Genomic DNA, 23683 nt, shown 5'->3' with positions numbered 1-23683 from the left:
TTTTTAGGCAACGTTTTATTGGCTTATTCAACTTAATTATTAGGATTGAGATAATTTAGTTACATTTTTCTAATTGTTTTCTTGTTTTATCATAACCATTCTCTTGTCATTGAGATCTTTGAAGTTTGACCTCACTGGGACAGCCTGCATAAACAAAAGTCAAATAAATAAATGTGGAGTAAGATGCAGATTTTTCTCAAAACAAGCAGATTACAAATTAGTCAAATGTTGTACAATTAGCAAGAGATGGCAAAAAGATGAAAAAAAAAACCCTGTTTGTGCATTACTTTTGATCAATATTGAGTTTAAAAAGCGGTGTTGTAGCATGTGGCTGTCTCTGCTATAGGAGCTCTCAGATTCAGACATCATAGACGATGAACCGGAGCTGTGTGACAGCCCAGTTGATCAACTGCAAGTAAGATTCCCCTGAACAGTCACTGCGATTGCATCAGAGGACGACACGTTCTCTAGTCAGAAATGACCTGCGTTGCACCGTTTCGCCCATCCGTGTTGCTGTGATTGCATCGGGAATGTGTGCCGCATGGCCCCGCTCCTCATAAAATACCCACTCGGTGCTCATTTTTGCCTGTAATACGGTAAAGCATTGTTGGTATCTGCATGGATGTTCCTGCCAAATGTAGCTTATCACCAGGAAGGGAGTTAAAAGGAACCTTTGTGGTGAAGAGAGGATCGAGAAAAGTTTACCTGGAAGCAACTTCAGGGAGAAGAAGGAGATGAATTAGAAAAAATATACAAATTTCTCACCGTTATGGTTTCTTGGTTCTGTTTTTTTCTCTTTCTGCAGGTTTTGACGCAGACTTCTAGAGTTTTAACTTGTGTTCTCTCCTCTACTCCTATCCTCCTTTCATTTTAAATATTTTCCCCAACCTTTCGTCTTTATTTTTTTGTCTGTTACATTTGAAATGAATCCAAAGAAATGTCTAATAAAGGTTTGTATATATACAGTTGAAACTAAATATTTACATACACCGAGTCACAAATATTCAACAATTTTTTTTCCTCACTGTCTGAAGTTAAATCAGACCAAAGTTTTCTTGCTTTAGCTTAATTAGAATTACCAAAATTATTTCTGTTTGCTAAATGCCAGAAAAGTTGTTAAACAGAGTGTTTCATGTGTTCCTCCAGTTAACTTCTGATAGTTAACCTATCAGAAGTTTGTATAAGGAAACCCAAAAGGTTTGACCCCAGTGATGGTTTAAGACGGTTAACTGATACCGACCACATTTATTTTAACTTTTGAATTCAAGGAAAGTTGAAAAAAAAAATCTGAAAAAATGTCCTCTCCAAAATGGAAATTATTTTTGGTAATTCTAGTGAAGCTGAGTAAAATGACAGTTTGGTCTAATTTAACTTAAGTGAGGAAAAAACAAAATTCAGTGTATGTACATATCTGGTCTCAACTGTATATATAAAATAATGGACATTGGAAATGTCCCATACAGTTCTAATGTCATGGACAGAGATGAAAAAGGGAGAAAGATGGAGAAAAGGTTTAAAGGAAATGGGAGTAGAGGAGAGAACACAAGTCAACACCTTTGACATCCGAGTCTAAACCTGCAGAAAGAGAAAAAAAAAAAAAAAAACATTTCTGTTGGTCTCTGGATGTTTGCCTTTGTCTCGTACTGGCTGTTGGGTTTGTGGTATAATTTTTGAATGCATTAGTGAAGTGTGGTGTTGCGCTGAAGCTAAATGCATTGTGTGGAGGGAGATGGCTCGTGATGTGCAGGACAGGCTGCCCTTTGATGCTCAGCTCAGGAAGTGCAGTGAGTCAGTCCGGCTGTGATTAGTCAGCGCGATTCTCCTCGGCCGCCTGAGTGTGCACTTTGCTGAAGCTCTCTTTTCAGCTATTTTAGCAAAACTGACCCACATCTTGGTGTGCTTTCTTTCATCTCTTTCCACTCCACCTGCTTTGACAGCTTCAGAACGGCGCAGCAGCTCTGTTCGGAGCCGCTTCGTCCTCCTCTGCACCCAGACCCGGAGCCACCGTCTCCTCGGACCACGCTGGAGACATCCACATAGCGAGCGCCGCCGTCTGTGCCGAGCCCAACACAACCGCGAGGTTGTCGGACGCCTCGGACCTCCGCATGGACATGGAGAGACTCACTGACCGGGGGAACGACATGACGGACCTGAAGGTGGGGAAGAGGAGGCTGCCCTCTCCTGAGACGGCGGTCAGGCAGGCGGCTCTGCCCCAGCCGCACACTGGGAGGGAGAGATGGTGGGAGGAAGAAGAACAGGAGGAGGAGGAGGAGGAGCAGTGCTGGCGTCCCAGAGGCGGGGACAGCTCAGAGATTCACAAGTTCCAGGACAGAGAAGAGCAGAGGCGACATCCAAGAGAGGAAGGACGACACACAGACAGCCACAGGATCAGAGCCGTCAGTGGAGGTGAGAACAGCTCACACTTTGGTTTCTCCTCATGCTTACTGTGACATGCCCTCTGACTTTTTTAAAGTTGGGCTAAGAAAACTATAGGATGGATCCCCGAGCTGAACCGTTACGTTCAACAAGAAATTTTATAAACTAGTTACTTTTTACAGAGGACAAACAAAAGGTTTTGCTAAGAATTGGCCTTGGAATTGTACTGATTTGAAACAGTCCGTGAAACTTAAACTTGGCTGCAGTAAGGTTGTGAATGTAGGGGGAAAATATACCTGTTGAATGGATGAAAATACTGCTATTTTTTAAGAAAGTCAGTATGCAACATTTGTAAGAAGTTAGCAGTTTTCCAGAAAATCATTCAAATATCAGCCAAATTATGATTCCAACAGGCTGTTCTAGGATGTTTAACCCCTTAACTCCCACCCTCAAAATGCTTACATACAAGTCAACTCCTCCATGAGGAGACTGGTGTCCCAATGACACCGGGGTTTTAAACACCATTCTGAGTTGGTGTTAGCTTGGTTGTCTTTTCTTTTCTTTTTTTTGTGTGTGTATTTGTTTTATGTTCTCTAAGACTGCAAAAACATATTTTTTTAAGTGGACATAAGACCACTGACCATAAGACCAGACATTCTGAGTTAAAGGCTGAGAGCCAATCAAATTTTAACATTAAAATTTAACTGCATTTACACAAAAAGACACAACATAGTACTATCAACCTTTTTACCAAAATTGGTTTTGTTGCTTGTTTTAATCATCCTACTTGTTCAGTTTTTATTTTTGTAAGTTCAGAAACCTCAAAATGTAGTTTGAGAATGTTTTCATTTTTTTTTTTAACAGCTACAGAAAATGCTTGTATTCAACACAGTTCTTTGTGTTGTAATTGAAATGGCTTGTTAAAATGTTCATATCCAGCTCTATTCATCATTGTGATGTAGCTTCTTTGTGCAGTTATTTTTAAGGTGCCATTTACATAAACATGGATGTTCTCCTAAATGAATATTTTCTACATTTGGCACCTCCAGATCACATTTAAACACCACATGGATGTTTTACTCCACAAAAACAAAATGGAGATTTTTGAACATTTGTGGTGTATAATAAGTTTTGACTGGATATTGGTTCAGTGTTGGGAACCAAAGCTACGATGCAATAGGCTCGACTCCGTTTCCCTTAAACTTCAAAGTAACTGAGAAGGAAGAAACCTTCTGGTGGAGCTAAGGCACTACAGCGTTATTGACCTGAATCTTAGAGCATGGAATCCCAGATTTATATTAAAAAAATCTAAAATAATGCAGCTGTGGCCCTTTCTAGCACTGGTTTACGTTTCACTCAGCAGTCAGCCATGTCGTTTCCCAGTCACACCTCCAGAATGTTTTGGGGGGAAAAAAACAACTTTACATTCAGACTGTGGTTTCCAGGCTTCCTTCACGTCAAAGCAGTCATCACTTTAAGTCAAACACTTCAGGGTATTGATGCAGCCAGTCAGGTTACAAAAACAGAAGGTAGTGAAGCAGCCTGTCTGTTAGAGCTGCTCAGGTTGTACTTAGAGGGGAAAATCTCAGGGTTTCTGCAGCGTGGGACGTTTGATTACAGCTGCGGCAGAGACAAACGGTGTCTCTGCTTCTTCAAACTCTGCTTTTTTTTTATGTTAGCCGTTTGTCATGGTGTGATTTTTAACATTGCTGTGCTTTCAATTTATTGATCCTGCTTCCTCTGTGTGTGTGTCCTTGTGCGTCTGCTGTCACAGAGCTCCCAGACTCCAGCGCAGTAACATCCAGAGACACATTCGGATCGGCCATAGCCGAGTCTCAGAGCCCAGCAGGGGGCCAGTCTGTCAGCCTGGTCCAGCTTGATCAGGAGGAAGAGATGACCGACGTGACGATTGGCCGACACATGTCCATCAGAGAGAGGTAAGAGCAGCATGGAGGTCAGAGTGGAGAAACCCCTTTTATTCTGTCAATTGTTGTGGATCAAAATGTTACTTTTTGTTAGTTTCTCATATTAAGAATATGTTTTTGCTTTCCATGCAATTATTAACTTGAACACAGGAGTGGCACATGTTTATGTAAGTCTAGTTATGTCACATTGAGGCTCGGCCTGCTGGTTAGAGGATGGGCAAACATAAACCGTCGAGCTCTAAATTGATTGGTGACATAACAGAACAACATGTTAACATCTGTGTGTTGTCTGCCTGTTATTACACATTTCACCCACTCTGACCACTTCAGGACCTGCTTGTCTCACCCACACTTCCAAAGCAGTCGGTTAGTGATGACAGAGTCAGGGCTGCTCACTTCCTGTTGTGGGCATTGATTTGGACGTCTGGGGACAGAACAGGATGTGTCCTCTCTGTCTGGAACAGAGCGCTTGTTGTGGGGGGCATGCTGCCCTCTCTGTGCTCCAAGTTAAAACTCCTCCTATTTCAATTAAGTCCATAACAATGCAACTTCTGTCATTCACTTTTTTTTTTTTTTTTTTTTACACAAATTAATTATTCAGTGTCCTCCTGGTGCAGATATTTAGGTTTGTTTGCGATGTGCTTGGCATTGGTCAGTATATTGTCCTTACAGTATGATGACCTTAGACGACATCACCATGGTTTCACGGTATTTGCACAAAAAGTTAACATACAGAATATAACATGCAATGAACATATCACCTTGAAAAGCAGATTAAAAACGGTAAATATCTTTTTTTTATTAAACTCATGTCTGTTTAATAATTTAGCAGAATAAAATTAGTTTTGAATTGAAAATTATGTTTTTGTTATATGGTTTTTGATTAAGTGTGAATTTAATTGCTCATCAGGCTGCAGCGAGCTAAAGTTGGCAGATTTGAAATAAAAGTGGATCTTTTTACTCCAACTAACATACTGCAGTATATAGTGTGTGTGGGGGGTGTTAATTCAGATCAACAGTGCCTCTCGTTCCTTCACCCTGTGCCTCTCCCTCGGCCCCTCAGAGTCGCCTTGTTAAAGAAGAGCGGCGAGAAAGACTGGAGGAACAGGATCAATAAGAAGCAGGATGTGACGACGGTTGCCGAGGACGAGCAGCAAGCTCAGCTCTGGGAGGCGGAGCAGAGCTTCGGGAAGAAGGTAACCGCCTCACTGCTGAGTTAGCGCTTCAGAGGGCCACACTGAGGCATCATATGGGTCATCTGGTTTAATGCTGGAGAAACTGTGTTCTGTTGATGCACTGTTACTGCAGCAGTGACATTTACAGTTTGTGTACGCCACACCAACTGGTCATTAACAAAGATTTAAAGAGATTCTTGAGCGTTTGTTGCCGACGTGTTGAGAATTTTACAAAGAAATATCACTGGCCATTAAATAACGGGTCGTGGAAATTAAACTGGCATTGTCATGTGGTAATAATGTGAATATCTCTAAACAGAGAGGTTGTGTATTGTCCATGTCTGTCTTTCCTGTTCTCTCTTATACAGCTGGTAGATGTTTTGTTGTTGTATCAAAATCTAATCACTGATTTCCATTCAGGAGAACAAATGATCTAGAGGATTTTATGATAGGTTGTCATTTGATAAGTATGGAAGCCTATTGGTGTCAAAACTGAAATGAAAACAAATTGAATATGAAGTTCTCATTTGAGCATGAACAATTCCTTAAACTTTCTAACGGCACTTGCTGAAATTGAACTTTTTTTAAATAATAAATTTGGCAAATGTAAAGTATTACTGGTGTGTAATTCTCAGCCCAGAACTGCCAAGTGCCAAATTGGAGCCAAATTTTGAAAGGAAAGTAAATCCTCTTCCTAGGTTTGACCAGCATAGTAAACATGTAAAGCTACCAGTAAAACGTATGCTTAAAGCCTCAAATGTTACTGTGAAAATTATTGGACTACCTGTTGTGTGATGCTGATGTCCAACTGTCCTGACAAATGTAGCGTTTGTATTCTCTCTTGCCTAACTTTCTCTCTTCTGCCCTCTGAGCTGCATGTTGCCTGTAATCTGTCACTGTCTCGCTCTTGTCTGCATGTCTTTCACCTTTTAAAAAAATAAAAGCAGATTTCTGTCCCTGCATGCTTCCTGTTTTTCTGTTTCTCCACCACTGGCGTGTTTTTAAAGGGAGGTTTTAGGATGGGCGCAGCACATGTACCTCTCTGTTTAGACATATTCTCTGTGGCTTCTTTGGAGCAACTGCTGTTGTTTCCAGCTGCTTATCAGAGCTTAGCCAGTTCCACCCGGCACAGGCTGAATTTTTTATTTTGTTTTTTTTTATAGCTTATTTAAGGTCAGGTTTTGATTTCTGTGTGTGTGTGATGTCAGACACTCTGGGGAAAACATTTCTCAAATTTAACAAATGGCCTAATTTTTAAATTAGGGACAGATGAGTGAATAGTTGGAGGTTAAAGGAAGGCCAACAGGAAGTACAGTCGGTCTTGTTTTCTATCCTCCTATTTATCCAGACCAGTGGATGTTCTTGATGTTTCCTGTGTTAGAACAAAGAACAAAAATAGAGATGAGATTGACAAAAAAATGAGCAGTCGAACAAGACTTAGGGATTTTGATCTACTTATGAAGTGCATGACACGACATGAGCTTTCAGAAAATGTCCCTTTTCTTCGGCTGCCTGTCTGTAGGATGATGATTCTCTGATGATGACTGAGGACGTTTCTGTGTCCAGTCTGTTTCTGGTAAGGCCAGTGGGTAAGAACTTTGTGGCCAAAACACTCTAGGGTGAGGTTCATCAGCTCTGTTCTCATCAGAACAGTGATTAAAATTTACAAAACATTTTTTTTTCCCTGTTGATAAAAACACAACCTGGTGCTGCAGAAATCCAGCCTGCAGAGTGTTGATGGTGGTAGTACGGTTTGATTCTGGGTTGGCCCCTTTCCTTAATGTTTACGGTTTTCTCCTCACTTTGGGTCCTTCGTAGCACTGTCTGGTGAGTTTGGGGTTTGTTACACACACACACACACTGTCCTATCAATGACTTTAATGTTTAACATTTTGATCTGACATCTTTTTATGCATGCATTTAAAATTAATTTTCAAATAAGAAATTGATTGCGTCTGATTGCAGGGGGTCACAAATCAAGAACATAAGCAATGTTTTAAATTCATTATTTTATCAATCATTTTTAGGTACATAGCTTGAATTAGCCTCATTTAAGAAATGAATTAATAAAAAGTCACTTAAACTGACTTTCTTAATTTTTGGTCAGTTAATAAAAATATAACGTGAGGATAAAAATGTTTTTATATCAAAAATTGTTGGGAAAACTGGAACACGCCTCATACATCTTTAAAAATTTGGTTAACATAAATATGCATGATGGGATTTCTTTTTTTGTCGCCAATAATGATGTAATTTATGATTAGACCATTACCAATTCCTCATCTATTTCATTAAAATGGAATGTATTTAAAGCAACAGTAAATAATAGTAATGATAAAGTAATTTAAAGTATAAAACACCTCGTATGTTTAAGTGGAAGCTACTTTATTTACTCACCATTCAGGACTCTGCACTCTGTCCTGTTTCTGCTCCATCATGGTGTTAGCTAGGTTAGCCTACAGTGACCTAGCATTGCATTGTCTAAAACCATCATAGATTTGTTTGTTTGTAATGGATATCTGAATTGACACAAAAAACCTAGTCTGCAAAAAAACTGTCTGCTTCCATTGATGTTTTCACACTCGGCAGTTTGCTGAAATGCTAGGCTAATGTTAGCATGTTTTACTTGGCGTTTTCATAGGACTGTAAATTGACTTGTAATGTATTTCAATTCACTTTTGGTTTATCAGATAGAAGTTGGAGCAAAGGCTGTTTTCCTGCTTCATTAACTTTACACTTTGCTTTGAGGATTATAACATTTAATAGCTGCTCTCATTTAAATTGGCTCCACAAATCAACTTCAGTACCTCTAGTTGAGGGGAGCAGCAGTGGGCCAACAATGGGCACTGAGCTGCTTTGTTGTTTTAGTCAGAGCTCCAATCCCAGTCATTTTTAAAAAGCCTCTCTAATGCATATGAGTATCTGTTTTATTCCAGATGGAAGTGTATATCTGTGTAAATGTCAAACTCTAGAAATAAGGAAAGCTACTTTTAAAAACTATTTCTTGCTAGTGGCCTTTCAGACTTGATTTCCTGGCTAACATGACCCCAATCAGGATACAGAGCTGCACTTATCAGCTATGTTTTCCTGCTGTAGCATGTATTTCCTCTTTCTGCGCCTGCTGCAGGAGCCTGTCCTTCCTGCTGCTTCCTCTCCTCCTGATCCTCCTTTCTATACTTCGCTTGACGACATGGTCAGCCAGGTAGGAAATTCCAGGAGGTCTTTTTAGTCTTACTTGCTTGCTTGTTGGTCTGCCTGCTTGCCCACATACCTGGTCACACCAGTGTAAGCCGTTCACACATGCCTGTACCAATTCATGAACATCTTAGAGAAAATAATCAGATTCCCACTGATTCTGGTTCTGCTTTCACACCAACTGCAGTCATAGAAAAAGTATTTTCACAGTAAAAACACAAAATATTACCAAGTATTTTAATGGAAATATTTTTAGTGCACTTGAAATGAGACGGAACAAACTACGAGTCATTTTTCAGCATCATGCAGAAGCTTGTTTTACATAAATAATTCTTTAATATTGATAAAGATGCTTGTTTCATTTTCATTATCTCACTTGTAGCATGGGGAAAATGTCCTCTTATATAATAATTTAGAACATTTTCATCAATATTAAGAGATTATTGACTTAAACTAAGCTCTCACATCTTCCTGAAAAACTATTTGTAAGTTAGTTTTGTCTTATTTCAAGTGTGCTAAGATATCTGCAGTAAAAATGACGTGGTAAGGTTTAGTGTTTGCAGTGTTTTGCTAAAGCACATAATGGCCATATTGTCCTGCTGCTGTTTTATCCCGTCTATTGGTGACTACAACACTCATCATTGTGAATTCAGCATCACAGGCCCTGCAGCTTGCGCTTCTTATGCAGCTTTTAGGTATTTCGTCCCATATTTCCATCCTCATCTGTTAATTTCATCCTCTCCCATCCATCCATTCATCCATCCATGTGATTGAAGACCACCAGATCTCCCAGACCCTTGCAGGTGGATGACAGACACCCATGGAGAAGGAAGGTGACCCAGTCAAAAATAAAGATGTGGAGTTTGTGCAACTGTTATGTTTTCTCACTTTACAATAAAATTGTGCAAACACACAATGTGTCCATTAGTTGACCAATGGGAGAGGTTCAGTGATGCTGTTTTACTTCTTTTACTCCTTAAACCATGTTAGTGTCCCCAGCCAGAAACTGAAACCAGGTTCATCACCAGGTGTTCAACTTGTAAAACTGATATTCTGTTGAGCCACAGCAGTTTGTTTCATTTGTGTATTTAATTTAAAAAAAATGGTCTGAATTCAGCTGCCAAGTGTAAATAAAATTATTTTTATTATGTAAATAAAATTATTTACACTTGGCAGCTGAATTCAGACCATTTTTTTAACCAAAATTATTTTACATTTATCTACTTTATATCTCCTTTGATTAACTAAATGCATTGTGAAATTTTTGAATGTGATTTTATACGACTATGTTTTCTATTCTGGTAACTTTTTTATGAAGGAAAATACAAAAAAAAATCAGTTTTAAAGTCGCATATTTGAATAAATTGAATTAAAAAGAGAGGGAGAGAAGGTATTTAAAAATGATCAACTACCCTTATAACTGTCCCATGAATTGTTCTTTCCAAATCAAGGTGAGATTATTTCACTACAATAAAATCATTTTTTTCTACTCATCTTTGCCAGGAGTGCTAATCAGTGTGTATTTTGGTTCCTCTGAGAACAAGTACGATGAGAGAGGGTTTAATACTGTTGCACGTGATTGTGAACATTAATGTGTTATGCATGTTTTTTTTTCCACCTAGTTGGTTAAATACGGCAAATTCCAGTTCGAGTCCCATTGACTTTGTTGGAAACAATGATCTGCTAAATAAGACACAGCTTTGGTTCCTGTTTATTGAGTTAAATTTGATATAGCAATGGCAGCATTAATGGAGATTTTTTTATAGCTGCATGCAGCTGGTATGGGTTCCTTAGTTTGACCTTCATGTATCGGTTCTGCTGTGTTTTCCTCAGAGAACAGCGGAGGCTGAGATGGAGAGCCAGAGCCTGGAGGCTCACATGTCCATCCAGGAGAGGAAGCAGCTGATTGAGACGCAGGAGGAGGCCTGGAAGACCAAAGGTCACGGAGCTGCCAACGACTCCACCCAGTTCACTGTGGCTGCACGGATGGTGAAGAAAGGTCAGAGGGCAAGCTAAACATCTCTGTGGATTTTTTTTTACAGTTTGTCAAATATATATTCAACAATGCAGATGATGGAAGCATTTGATTCCAGTGTTGATCTTGTGTGCTCCTGTAGGGCTGGCCTCTCCCTCTGCTCTCCACTCTCCCCTCCACTCCAAATCAAAGAACAGTCTTGCTGTCTCCAAACCTCAGGAAGGTCAGTCTGACTTTTATTATAACAAATACTTATTGCAGTTTTTGCTTTTCACCTCAAGCCTCTGATTACCTGTTATGTAACACCATCTGTGTTTCCAATACAAATGAGTACAAAACTTTGTCTACGTTCCACTAATGTTGAAAAAACACAATTTTGCAATTGCAGTGTTTCCATTAATTCTTCATTAAATAAATAATAGAAATGAATAACAGTAACGACATGACTTTCACCTCAGCTAGTGCTCAGTATGGAGCTTTTTACTTTCTGGAAAAACATCAGATTTCCAGCCAATTTCTTGCTAGATGTCTGATTGAAATTGTTTTTTATGCCGGTGTTAAGTGATTGTTTTGTTCTTTTTCAAAAGACATGGAGGAATTCCCAGGTTTATTCCCCTTTTTTCTATTTTCCATCATTATTCAAACTAGAATTGTCACCAACACAACCATGAGGTTTCTATTGGCTCTGGAAGCCGGATAGAAACCAGCCTGTTGGATGGTTTTCACCTCAATGAATGTGCATGACCCTAAAGTACAGAACGGCTCATACTCGCCTGCAGGAAACATTTCAAACACTTAGATCAACATACTGTCCATCGTGCTTGATGATTGTCTGAAGTCTACATGTACAGACTGCTGCATTTTGCAAGAAATGTGTGACATTTGTGTGTGTGTGTGTGCGCGTGTGTGTGTGTGAGCAGCGATTAAGGCTGTGCCAGATCTGAACCTGGAATCCGACGTAAAGCTAGAGAAGCTCGAGTCGTTCCTTGGAAAGATCAACAGTAAAGGTACGTCCTATTCTAAACTCAGGTTAACAAACTGTTAGTAAGAAGCATGGAGAAAAAAATACACTTAGATGTCAAGAGTGTTGAGAGTTAGGATTGTACAATTTTTTTTATTTTTTTAAATAAGTCAAATTTTGTTGATGCGATATTTAAGGAAGCACTGATCCATTTTTTTCACTTCTGATACCGATATCTGAGATTTAGTATCGGCCAATTCCAATCCAGAAACATAAAGCTGAAGTGACTGAACACATTTCTTTTTGAAACACAGGCATAGATGCTCTGAATTCTGAATTTATTTGATAACTCTGCACAGCACATTTAAATCCACCAATACCTTCACAAGCTGGTCAAACATGTAAAAACAACTTTAATTTGTTCAATTACGTGTAGAACAGTCGATGTAAAGTAAACAATGAAGAAACTGAAACTGACAAAAACAATATGTGACTATTTTGGTTAAACATGTAAAAAATAGCAATAATCCTTCTTTCAAATGGTTCAGAAAGTGCAATTAGGAATTCTAAATGTAATATGAGCACAAAGGATAGAATTAGACTGAACAGATTTGCTCTTATGGATCGGCCACATTGTCACAGATACCAGATCTAGAATTTTGGATATCTGGACCAATCCAGATATTGATGTCTGATCAGTGGATCTCTGGTGGTATTTAGAGCCACACAAGTGAGACCATGTGGGTGTGTTGTCTCTCCTCAGTGCCTGGACTGCCAGAGGTGACCATCTCTGTGACTGAGAAGAAAGTGAAGGAAGTGATGAACCTGGAAGACGAAGCTTTTTCCAAGTTCTACCGCCACATGGACGAACTTCCTGGCAGCACCAACAGGGTGGAGATAGACGACGACTTCGATGCCATTTTTGACCCCGAGGTGCCAAAGTAAGCTTCAGCTGTCAGGAGACCGAGCTTTAAAAAAAAAAAGAAATGCTTTGACCTTACTTCGACCTTTAATTTCGGTCTTTCCAGATTGACTTCGGCGATGGTGCAGCACAAGAGGGCGATGCGGCCAAACCGCAACGTTCAGTCTTCGAGGAACCCGCTGAAGAAGCTGGCAGCCAGAGAGGATATCAGACACGAGTACACAGAGCAGAGACTCAACATCGGCCTACTGGAGAGCAAGAGGATGAAGGTTGAGAAGAGTGAGTAAGGAGGGATTACGTATCTGAAGCTCTTTTGTTTGAAAGGAAAAAACATTTAGTGTGCATCTAGTGTGCATGTTTGCTAGCGGATGCTAGCATAAACTAGCATCCGCCTAGTTTGCCTTAAACAACTTAAATCATGTTGGTTTTCTCCTCATGTTACTTTTGTGTTGCATAATCTGCAATATTTCTGTAGATGAAATCAGCTCCAGTTGTCTTGTTTTACTATACAATCCTCCACCACTTCTAGATTCTGTTCTCATATGTCCACTACTACATGTTTGACATGTGTGGAAAAAAAAACCCACGAGTGAACACGCAATGTTTGCTTTACATTCATTTTGACCTATTAATGATTCATTTGAACTGTTTTTGTTTTATGGTGGAATGACACACACTCAACACACACTTTCATCAAATTTTAAAAACAATAATTGCACAATTTGAGAATTTGTTTTGGGATTTTCTTTAATCTGTAATCAGATGAATTGATGAACTCAAATATACAATCATTTAATAAATTAGAATATAATTGAAGAGTCAGTTTATTTCAGCAACTCTCTTCATTAAGAGAAACGCACAGATTACTTATACATAAATTGATGTTTTTAAGCCTTTTTTTCTGTTATAATAATTTTCCACTTTCAGCGAATAAAAACATGAATTTAAGATTACAGTACTGCATCAGACCAATAAGATTACAAAAAGGTGGAGTTAAGGAAAATGTTTCAAACATGCTTTTCTTTTTTTTTTTTTTTTTTCAAAAATGTACTATTAATGTGATGGTCTCATCCAAGTTTATATTCTTAATGAATGAATATGACTGCATATGAATTGGACTTAACATAATAATCACTGACAAATGAAGTGAATGACATTAAAGCTGCTTCTTTGTTCTACTTTGCCACATACAGATTGACACCCTTCCATATAAACTCTATTCACTGATGGTATGGCGTCTTTCTGCAGGATAATGCACCGTCTTATAAAGCAAAAGGATGATTGAAGAATAATCAGTATCCAGCATTAGTTCTGTGCTCATCTCTCTGTAGTGAACAAGAACTCTGGGTTTTCTGAAGTGGCTCTGGCCGGTTTGGCGAGCAAGGAGAACTTCAGCAGCGTCAGCCTGCGCAGCGTCAGCGTCTCCGAGCAGACGTCCAACAACAGCGCCGTGCCCTACAAGAAGCTCATGCTGCTTCAGGTCAAAGGTCAGTCAGCTCTGAATTTACAAACAAGCCTTCGCTGACGACATCTGCTTGATGTAAATCTCAAATTTGTTAGTCTGGAGAAGTGAAAACAAGGCATTTGTTCTCAACAAATCTGGAAAAGCACAGCGAATAAAACGAGTGGATAACAAGACAAAAACATTTTAGGATTGTATTTCTTATCCAACTAACAGTTGTATCCCTCCCTAGAAATCCATCCTTCCATTTGTTCATCTCATTGGTCAACATCCATCTATCTAAAACCAACCAATCAGGTCCAGGAGGAGGGTCTTAGCCCTGTCCATCATGCCCATTTGTGTGTTGCTCACCCCTCCTCCTCTGCGATGCAGCTTCTTTCAAACAGCAGAGCCTGTTATGAATACTAAGGCTAGCTAGCACAGCCACCAATGACGTCAGATGATGTTTTCCTGTAACTGACTTGTTTCTCTGCCAGCAGTATATTTAGCAGCGCGTTCATGAGGATGATTGATAGCACTCTGGTTGTTATTCATTGGGAGTAGTTCATCTCTTCAGATGGCATTAGCAGCACAGGGAGGAGGTGGATTAGCTTGATCTTTTATACTGTCACAATAGTGACAGTTTTAACAAACATGGAAACACTTTTTATAGAAGTTTTAAGAATATATCTGAAACCAAAGTGCTAATGAATCTTTTGGATGTCATTTCACAAATCAGTCACTTTGAAAACTTTGAAGACTTATTAAGGCTTACAGATTTGAACTCAACGGCAGCAGTTAAATTTACTTGTGTAAGAGGACAGAAAAATAAATGCCCTCTGATTCAGTCAGAGCCTGAAGGATGCTGCCTCCTGGCTGTCCTCTGCTGATGACATCTAAAAGGAGAGACGGGACTTGCTCTATTTTGGCGTCTCTCTTTTATCTCCCTCACACGTATGTTGGCAACAGCTGTGACTCTAAATCATTCTCCCCAGGTCACCTCACGCCATCCTGGGCTGATCTGCTCCTCCGAACCCCCACAGTCCATAATCCAAAGCAAATCCAGTGCAGCAGGGGCTCTGCTTTGTTAGGTTATCTGTCCCAGCCGGACAGTGGAAGGATTCACAGCCTCAAATTTAGACCACAGCCTCTGCTGACTTCCATTAGCTGGGAGTCCCCAAGGTTTTAGCACTTTAGATGATCATTAGACAGATATATTTACCATGTCGGCTTCATCGCGGCGGGCACAATTTAGGTCTGATGGCTCTCGTGTGATAATCTAGGCGGCGATGAGCAGAGTAGCCACTGATAATCCACCTGTCTGTGTGTGTGTGTGTGTGTGTGTGTGTGTGTGTGTGTGTGTTTGTGTGAAACCAGGCCGACGGCATGTCCAGGTCCGGCTGGTGGAGCCCAGAGCTTCCTCTCTGAACAGCGGAGACTGCTTCTTGCTCATCACCCCACACCACTGCTTCGTCTGGATCGGAGAGTTCGCCAATGTCATCGAGAAAAGAAAGGTACGGAACCGGAGCGTGGAGCGGCATAGAGATCAGTCTGTTGAGGTTTGATTGCTGCTTTTTTTTCTCCATTGTGCCAATATCAATCGTCTTTGCGTTTTGTTTTTCCTGAAAGGCGTCAGAGTTGGCCAACTTCATCCAGAGCAAGAGAGACCTGGGCTGCCGAGCGGACTACGTCCAGATGATGGACGAAGGCGCCGGCGCACACAGCCATGCAGTCCAGGAGTTCTGGAAGTATCTTGGAGGACAGTCGAGTTATCAGTGTGAGTTTTGGGTTGAGCTGTCAAATTCCAGTTCAAAACCACGGCTCTCCACTCCGTCAGTGTCGACTAAATTTTCCGCACAATTCTTGGCAGAGGAACATGGTGGACAAGCAAAACAACTGAATTATAAACCTGGTGGACCGCCAGGCTTTATTTGCGCCCCTGCCAGAATAAACATCGTTTGTTTATTTATTATAGGTGTTTTTGCAATGATGGCAAAGACGAGCTAAAGAGAACTCTTTGGTGAAATGACTGGAAACACAAAGACAACATAATATGATCAGCATATACAGAGAGACTGAGGTTTACTCTGTAACCACTGCCTGTCTTTACTGCTTTAACAAGCCAACAATTACAACGAATGAAGTGACCAATCATGGTTAAATGTTCAAAAAGTTTGAGACATTAATTTTAATTGGATAAAACTGAAGTGTAAAAAATAATTTTAATTGTATTTCTTTGCCTTTAAGACTTTATAGATGGTGTTTATAGGGATTGTAAATCATGTCTTCCAATAACGGATAATTACCTAGTGATACTTGCAAATTTTCTGTCAACTTTAGACATTTTTTAACTCAAAAACACCGTTGGCTGCTGGATGACTCCTCTAGCACCCCTACCAGCAGCCTTAGCAAAATTTCATGTGGAAACTCTGTTGTATGTAGTTTATCGGCCCTAGAGTTCAGAGAATACGGACTACAGGGACGAGCTGCAGCGTATAAATGCTGCAGAAGTTGTCGGCCTGATTCCACGTCTATTTTTTTTGTGCGGCATGTACACGTCAATCATTAACCAAACATAACAGTTTGTCCAGAAGAACACCAGCTGAATCCCTCTGTTTGTTCTTGCAGCAGCAGGAACTCCAGATGAAGACGAGCTGTATGAAGCCGCCATCGTGGAGACAAACTGCATCTACCGCCTGATGGGTGACAAGCTCGTCCCAGACGACGACTTCTGGGCCAGGATGCCCCGCTGTACGCTCCTCAACCACAAAGAGGTTGGATTACCTTTAGAATCAGAACAGATATAGTATTAATTCAGACAGGGTCTCAAGTGAGGTCCTACAGTTTGTGTCACAATGCAGACCTCATCCTGTCTGTTCTTCTGATTATTGTGCAGGTTTTGGTGTTTGACTTTGGCAGTGAGATGTATATCTGGCATGGGAAGGAAGTGACTCTGGCGCAGAGGAAGGTTGCTTTCCAGCTGGCCAAGCATCTCTGGAACGGCACCTTCGACTACACAAACTGTGACATCAACCCACTGGACCCAGGAGAGTGTAACCCACTCATCCCAAAGTACGGAAACGCACTATAAGATTTTCAAATCTATACACCATTTCCCTGCATACCATTCACTGTTTCAAGGTGGTATGCAAAATTGACTTTTTAGAGCTTTATATCACGATATCATGATGTTCCATCGCTAAACATATACATGAAGTATTGCTTTGATCCATTAATGCATGTTTGACGGATCCTTGACGATTCTATGGCAACCATTTGAGGAGTCCAGCCGAGCTCCCGCCTACAGAGCAGAAAGTAGAATGCTGTAGATGAATTCAGGTCAAACTAAATCCAACTGAGAATCAGACGATCCAATATGAATGAGCAGAAGCTAATTTGAAAAGAATGGGCAAAAGTGACTCTACATGTCCAGAGAGGATGAAGACATAAAGCAAAAGATTTGATTCTGTAATTAGATGGACAGATGTAATGACGCACAGATGAGACGGGTCCGATTCCACGTCTATATGCTCTACTTCTTGTTTTTGGATCCAAATGTCCAATAAGACGCATTAAAGTTTGTGGATTTGATGTAAAAAAAAAAATGTCAGAAGTTTTAAAAAGCTTAATATTAATGACTAAAATATGGGCCTTGTCATTATCTGCGTGTGTAGAAAAGGCCAGGGCCGACCCGACTGGGCGGTGTTTGGCCGCCTGACTCAACACAATGAGACCACCCTGTTCAAGGAGAAGTTTCAGGACTGGAGCGACTCCAGGAAGACCCCCAGTCCCACCACAGCAAACGACGACAATTCGGACCATAAGGTATCGTGTTCAGAGCTTTTGATGTTCTCCTGTTCGTCATCACCAAGTCTGCATATGAACTCTGTCTTCTCACCTTTTCCTGCGTCTTTCCCAGGAACAGCCTGTTTCAGATCACCCTCGTGCATTCAACGCGTCCTTGATGCTTCCCCTCCATCAAGCGGCGGTCTGCACCTTTTTGGACGGGTTCAACGTGGGGCGGGGCTACGGCCTGGTGGAGGCCGAGGAGTGGCGGAGCTACGAGATCAGCACTTTGGCAGTGGAGGTGTGGCACATCCTGGAGTTTGACTACAGCCGTTTGCCCCGCCAGAGCATCGGCCAGTTCCATGACGGTGACACCTATGTGGTCAAGTGGAAATACATGGTCAGCACTGCAGGTCAGTGCTGCCGTCATGAATTAGAAACTATTTAAAGGGGCAGTGTTATGTAAAATTGGCTTTTTTGAACTTTACATTATGTTATGATGATTTTCCCTCATTAAAAATACCTGGAGTGCTGCCTTGGTTCTTTCATGCATGTTTCAGAAATCCTTTAATCTCCCATGGCAACCATTCAGCTGTGCAAAATGTTTAGTTGAACCTAGATGCAGTTTCGAGGACAAAGCTCTTCCTCTGAGCTGCAGTTTCTGCCTCACAGAGCAGCCCTTCCCTGCGACTCTTCTACTCGGCTCCTTCTGACTAGCCAGCAGCAATTAGCCAACACCTGATGGAACTGTGCATCTGCTGAGCTCATATGAGCTACTTCTTAGTGCACCCCTGGTAAAGATGTTGTTAAAGGGTTATTAGAGGAGCCATGTTGTGATGACTTCCTGAATGTGGAGTTTCAGAAAGAAATGGAGTTTCTTAAAGAGACAGAGGCCCAATTTCAAGGTTTTAAATTACAAAGTCAAATTTATTTTAAGTCATTTCATATATGCAGCATTTTTATAACAACTGAAGGTAATAGTTACTTGACTGTGCTGTAAAATGTCTCTGAGCCTGGAGAACACATAACACTGCCCCTTTAAATCTGAACTCGTGCTCTAAATGTAAGATCTCAGATTAAACTGTTTCCTACACTTCCTCATCAGTTGGGAAGAGACAGAATCCAGAGCAGCAGAAGACCGCCGGAGCTGGGAAGGAGAAGTGCTGCTACTTCTTCTGGCAGGGCCGCAACTCCACCGTCAACGAGAAGGGAACGTCGGCGCTCATGACGGTGGAGCTGGACGAGGAGCGGGGAGCACAGGTCAGTGTCTCTTCTGGTTTAACCTCTGTGCTCACAGTGAAACACTGTGTGGACATTAGCTTCACGCTAATGTTCACCTTGATTTTCCTCCAGGTTCAGGTCCTGCAGGGGAAAGAGCCGCCATGTTTCCTCCAGTGTTTCAAAGGGGGAATGATTGTCCACTCAGGGAAAAGAGAAGAGGAGGAGGAAAATTCACAGAGTAAGGCTTATTTAATGATGTTATCACCAGACATTTTTATTTTTCTAATATTACAAGCTCTGTTTTTCCTTTTATATTCTATCATGTAGTCAATATTTAACCGATTTGGTCTCACAGCAGTGACTGTCTCCTTTTCACAGATGATTGGCGTCTTTACTGTGTGCGGGGTGAGGTGGAGGTGGAAGGTCACCTGCTGGAGGTGGCCTGCCACTGCAGCAGTCTGCGCTCCAGAGTCTCCATGGTTCTGCTGGGTGTCAGCCAGGCCCTCATTTACTTGTGGCACGGCTGCAAATCCCAAACACACACTCGGGAGGTGGCACGCGTCGCCGCCAACCGACTCAAAGAACAGTGAGTGGAAATTCAGCTTTCCTGAGGACATTTTTCCTGAGAAGTTGTTGTTGAAATATGAACAGGTCCTGTAGTGTAGCCTGCTTTTGTGTGTGTGTGTGTGTGTGTGTTTGTGCAGTTGTCCTCTGGAAACGGGGCTGCACAGCAGCAGCAGAGTGACAATATGGGAATGTGAGGAAGAAGCGGAGCCAGCGGGCTTCTGGGAAGCCCTGGGCAGAAGGGACAGGAAGGCCTACGACTGCATGCTTCACGGTGAGTCAACAGGTCTGACTGCTAAAAAGAATCACATAATGGCACTGATAGAGATTTTTGGTATTATCATTTTGTTATTACTTTAGTTCATATTCAACGTTGTCTGGGGTCTTTTTATATAGGTTCGAGAAAAAGTACCTATCAGGCACTGTGTTTGAAATATTACCATTAAAGGTCATCAAGGTTGAATAAACCTAATAATGTGCTTTTTATCTAGATTTCTTCATGACTAAACCAACTTGGTTAAAACACATTTTCAGTTTCTGCATTTAATCTTCCTTGGTAAAAGTCACATCTTTGCTTAATGTTTCCTCTCTCCCTGGCAAAACTTCTCCACATCTCTGACTGTCTCGTCCACACAGCCCTGTTTAGGAGGCCCTGAGTATTTTATCCGATTAGGATTAGGTCAGGACTAAATCCTTCCAAAAATATACCTTTGTTTTCCTTTGCTGGGAAGCTAAAGATGGAAGAGGGACCTTTGAAACAAGACAGTCAGCTGAAGGTTTTGGGGCAGATTTAGCTGTTTGGAGTTGTAGTTGATTTCATCTAATTTTCTCAAACATTAAGTTCCAGCTCAAGAAAAGTAATCCCAGATCATGATGCTGCCAAAACCCTGCTTCACTGTGTGTATGGTTCTTTTAGCTGATCAGTTCCAAAGGCTCAAACTAAGTTTCATCAGCTGCAGCAGCTGCACAATTATGGCATAATCCAGGAATACAGAAGAACTTAACACATTTGTACCAGTGTAAGGTTCACCACATTTATATGATTTATTTTAATACAAACAGTGAAGCCAACAACCAAAGGCTGACCTGAATCCAGCTGCAGCATCTCATGGTGTTACTGTCTCCTCTGTTGGTCAGCAGGTGGAGCTATTGAGCTGCTTAGGTCCTCTTTGCTGCTCTGGTTACTAAGAACCTATAAATTAAACTGATGTTAGTCAGTCAGCTCTCAGCCTGGTTTTGTGGTAAAACGTCTCTGTATTCATGAGGCCTCAGTTTATCCCAGGAGGCAACAAACTTTACAATCCAAAGAGCCATTTTGGCCCTCGTTCCAGCTGAATAAGGCTCCATTAAAGCCACAAATGTTACATAATGTTTTGAAAAAGGACCATTTCTAATTTACTATAGTAAAGTTATCATTTTGAAAGAGCCACCATTTTTAAAAATGTGTTTTTAGTCTTTAAAACAAAGAAAAACAAAGAAAATCATTAATCATTTGCCAAAGGAGGACAGACATATTTTCTTTTGCTGAAATCTACAACCTGAAGCGGCGAGGTAAACATGGTGGCAGCATCAACACTTCACAAGTCAAGCTTTTAAGACCTTTTTAATGCCACCTTGAATGAAATTTAGGACGGAATAAAACTAGAAATATTGGAGATGTTGGGAGATCCTGCATGTGTGTCACACAATGAGACAATTTCAATATAGTTTTTGTTTATTAGACATAAAATGATAAAGTGCTCTCTGCTTCATAGCTGTATGAAACCATCAAATGAAAAACGGCAATCATTTGCCAAATGAGGATAGATATGTTTTATTTTGTGATGTGTTGATGTTTATGGGAAATGAAGAAAAATAAATCACATATTTTCCAACGTGATGACTAAAAAGATTGTCCTACTGGTGCTTTTCATGTCATTCTGTGGTGGGAACCTAATAGTGGAATTTAATGGAGGAGCCGTGTTGTGATGACTTCCTGAAGGCGGAGTTTCTCTGAGACAGAACCTCAATTTACAAAGTCAAATTTTTTTGAGTCATACTTGATATATATGCCATTTTTGTAACCACTGAAGGGTAACAGTTACTTGATTGTGCTGTGAAAATATGTTATATGGAAACACAGAATACCTCCCCTTTAATCTGAACCTTTGCTGCTCAGATCCCGGCAGGTTTAACTTCACGCCTCGTCTGTACCAGCTGAGCAGCAGCTCTGGAGAGTTTACAGCCGTGGAGTTTCTGTACCCAGCCAGAGACCCGGAGCAGGTCAACTCCATGCCGTTCCTTCAAGAGGATCTCTATGGAGCCTCACAGCCAGGTAAATGCAGCCCAGAGCTCTGGCTGCTCAAAGATTCTCACTCGGCTTCTGTGGGGAGGGTTACAGTCTACGGCTGACCGCTAGCTGGCAGCTAACTTTTCAAGGTAAAGCTCTCCAATCACCCTGACTCATCTGACCCTAAATGCGTCTCTCGTTCAGCCCTCTTCCTGGTGGACAACCACCATGAGGTGTACCTGTGGCAGGGCTGGTGGCCCCAGGACAGCGAAAGCACCGGCTCGGCTCGAATCCGCTGGGACTCGGACAGAAAGAGCGCCATGGAGACGGTGCTGCAGTACTGCAGAGGTATTCGCAGGGAGCTGCGTTTGCATTCCACATGTGCACAAAACCTCGTCAGTGTTCCACTATTGTTGAAAAAACACAGTTTTGCAATTGCGTTGTTTCCATTACATCAGAAATGCGACTAAAATCACACATAAGTTGTAAACAGTAAGTCATTGAAACGCATGCCACACCATCCTCCTACCACTTCCTGTGGACTTCTTCTTCTTTTCCACCAGTAGTATCATCCTGTTGTTGGATTGCATTTCAGTGCAGCTGAAAAATCACCTCATCCAAGCACAAAAATGTTTTCACAAACATGAGATTAAGCAAATAAATTTCCATTAAGCAAATTTATCTTCGCAATTTCAATTTGCACAATTTTATGGCCAATGGAAACACAGCCAGAGTGAGGAAGCATTCTGAAACGGACGGCCTTTGTTTCCTCAGGAAAGAACGAGAAGAAGCCTCCGAAAGGTTACCTGATCCACGCCGGTCTGGAGCCGCTCACCTTCACCAACATGTTCCCCTGCTGGGAGCACCGGGAGGATGTGTCTGAGATCACAGAGAGGGTGGGATGCTTCTCCACGGCCTCCACGGCGACGTGCTTCACCTGTTCCTGAACCACATGTGTCCTGTTCTCAGGAGGCTGAGGTGTGTAACCAGATCATCCTGGTGGAAGACGTGTTGGCCCGCCTGTGTAAGACCACCTACCCACTAGCTGAGGTCCTGGCCCGGCCGCTGCCCGAGGGCGTCGACCCGCTGCACCTGGAAGTCTACCTGACTGATGAAGACTTCGAGGTGAGAACCGGAATTCTGCTCCCAAATCGTTTCGTGTGTCAGATATTAGATGTGAAGCCTGACTCATCTTTAATGACTTCAAAACCAACAGAAGGGTTGGTGAAACTGAAAACTGACAGGTTTTAGACCCCAAACTGAAACATCTTAGTTCATACTGTAAATAACAAAGTCAACATTGGGTCTGTCACAATAGCAACTTTTACTGGATGATAAATTGTCCCAGAAGATACGTAGATGAGTTTATTCTGTTATTTAAAAAGTCTTTCAACAATTTCTGGAGATAAATACTGTCCACCTTATGCCTCTTTGAGCTCATTTGTTTCACTCATTCCACTTCTCCAGGGTGCAGGGGCTTATGGGAAGGTGAGTCCAACTGGTGTTAGCATGGGAAAACAGACCGGCTCCATGGTAGCATTTCTACTTCCTAACATCCTGTTTTTTGTTGTCGTTTTTTATTATTATTATTAAATCATCAGTGAGTGCATACAAAACAAACATTACAGACTATAACAGGCATTGAGCTACAAAATGACAAATAACTTTAGAGAAGATGATGAACAATAAAAACACAGAACATAACCAAATAGTGTCACAACAAACATGGGACTGCTTAATATATGTGGGTCAAGATACTTTATGAAAAAAATTTTAAAACTTTAAATTAATGAATTTTTAATTATTATTTTTCTCTAATATTCATTGTTTTGATTAAATTAGTGTCAGCAGTATTTTGGGTAAAAGTGGGTAA

At 41.1% G+C, this 23683-nt stretch overlaps 1 protein-coding gene across 14 annotated transcripts in view; it reads left to right on the top strand.

Annotated features, from left to right (window-relative positions):
• Positions 1-23683, top strand: part of svila (supervillin a) — a 46329-nt gene that overhangs the window by 21519 nt on the left and 1127 nt on the right. For 6 of the 14 annotated variants that reach the window (XM_016675652.1, XM_016675660.1, XM_016675659.1 and 3 more), the window contains 28 exons: positions 347-415; positions 1938-2406; positions 4151-4313; positions 5365-5497; positions 6999-7052; positions 8604-8678; positions 9448-9504; positions 10505-10670; positions 10789-10869; positions 11567-11653; positions 12371-12548; positions 12636-12808; positions 13861-14016; positions 15348-15484; positions 15600-15747; positions 16599-16744; positions 16867-17042; positions 17645-17795; positions 17890-18169; positions 18862-19016; positions 19110-19215; positions 19356-19563; positions 19682-19815; positions 21700-21855; positions 22015-22158; positions 22585-22706; positions 22780-22935; positions 23278-23298. In XM_016675652.1, the coding sequence (XP_016531138.1) occupies positions 347-415; positions 1938-2406; positions 4151-4313; positions 5365-5497; positions 6999-7052; positions 8604-8678; positions 9448-9504; positions 10505-10670; positions 10789-10869; positions 11567-11653; positions 12371-12548; positions 12636-12808; positions 13861-14016; positions 15348-15484; positions 15600-15747; positions 16599-16744; positions 16867-17042; positions 17645-17795; positions 17890-18169; positions 18862-19016; positions 19110-19215; positions 19356-19563; positions 19682-19815; positions 21700-21855; positions 22015-22158; positions 22585-22706; positions 22780-22935; positions 23278-23298 (4101 nt within the window). The remainder of the gene's footprint in view (positions 1-346; positions 416-1937; positions 2407-4150; positions 4314-5364; positions 5498-6998; positions 7053-8603; positions 8679-9447; positions 9505-10504; positions 10671-10788; positions 10870-11566; positions 11654-12370; positions 12549-12635; positions 12809-13860; positions 14017-15347; positions 15485-15599; positions 15748-16598; positions 16745-16866; positions 17043-17644; positions 17796-17889; positions 18170-18861; positions 19017-19109; positions 19216-19355; positions 19564-19681; positions 19816-21699; positions 21856-22014; positions 22159-22584; positions 22707-22779; positions 22936-23277; positions 23299-23683) is intronic. The other 8 variants (XM_016675653.1, XM_016675655.1, XM_016675658.1 and 5 more) reach the window with 8 other exon arrangements.

Source organism: Poecilia formosa, unplaced genomic scaffold (assembly GCF_000485575.1).
Source record: "Poecilia formosa unplaced genomic scaffold, Poecilia_formosa-5.1.2 Scaffold118, whole genome shotgun sequence".
NCBI classification, from domain to species: Eukaryota; Metazoa; Chordata; class Actinopteri; order Cyprinodontiformes; family Poeciliidae; genus Poecilia; species Poecilia formosa.
Note: the sequence above shows the minus strand (reverse complement) of the source record. Positions and strands in the feature narration are given on the sequence as shown.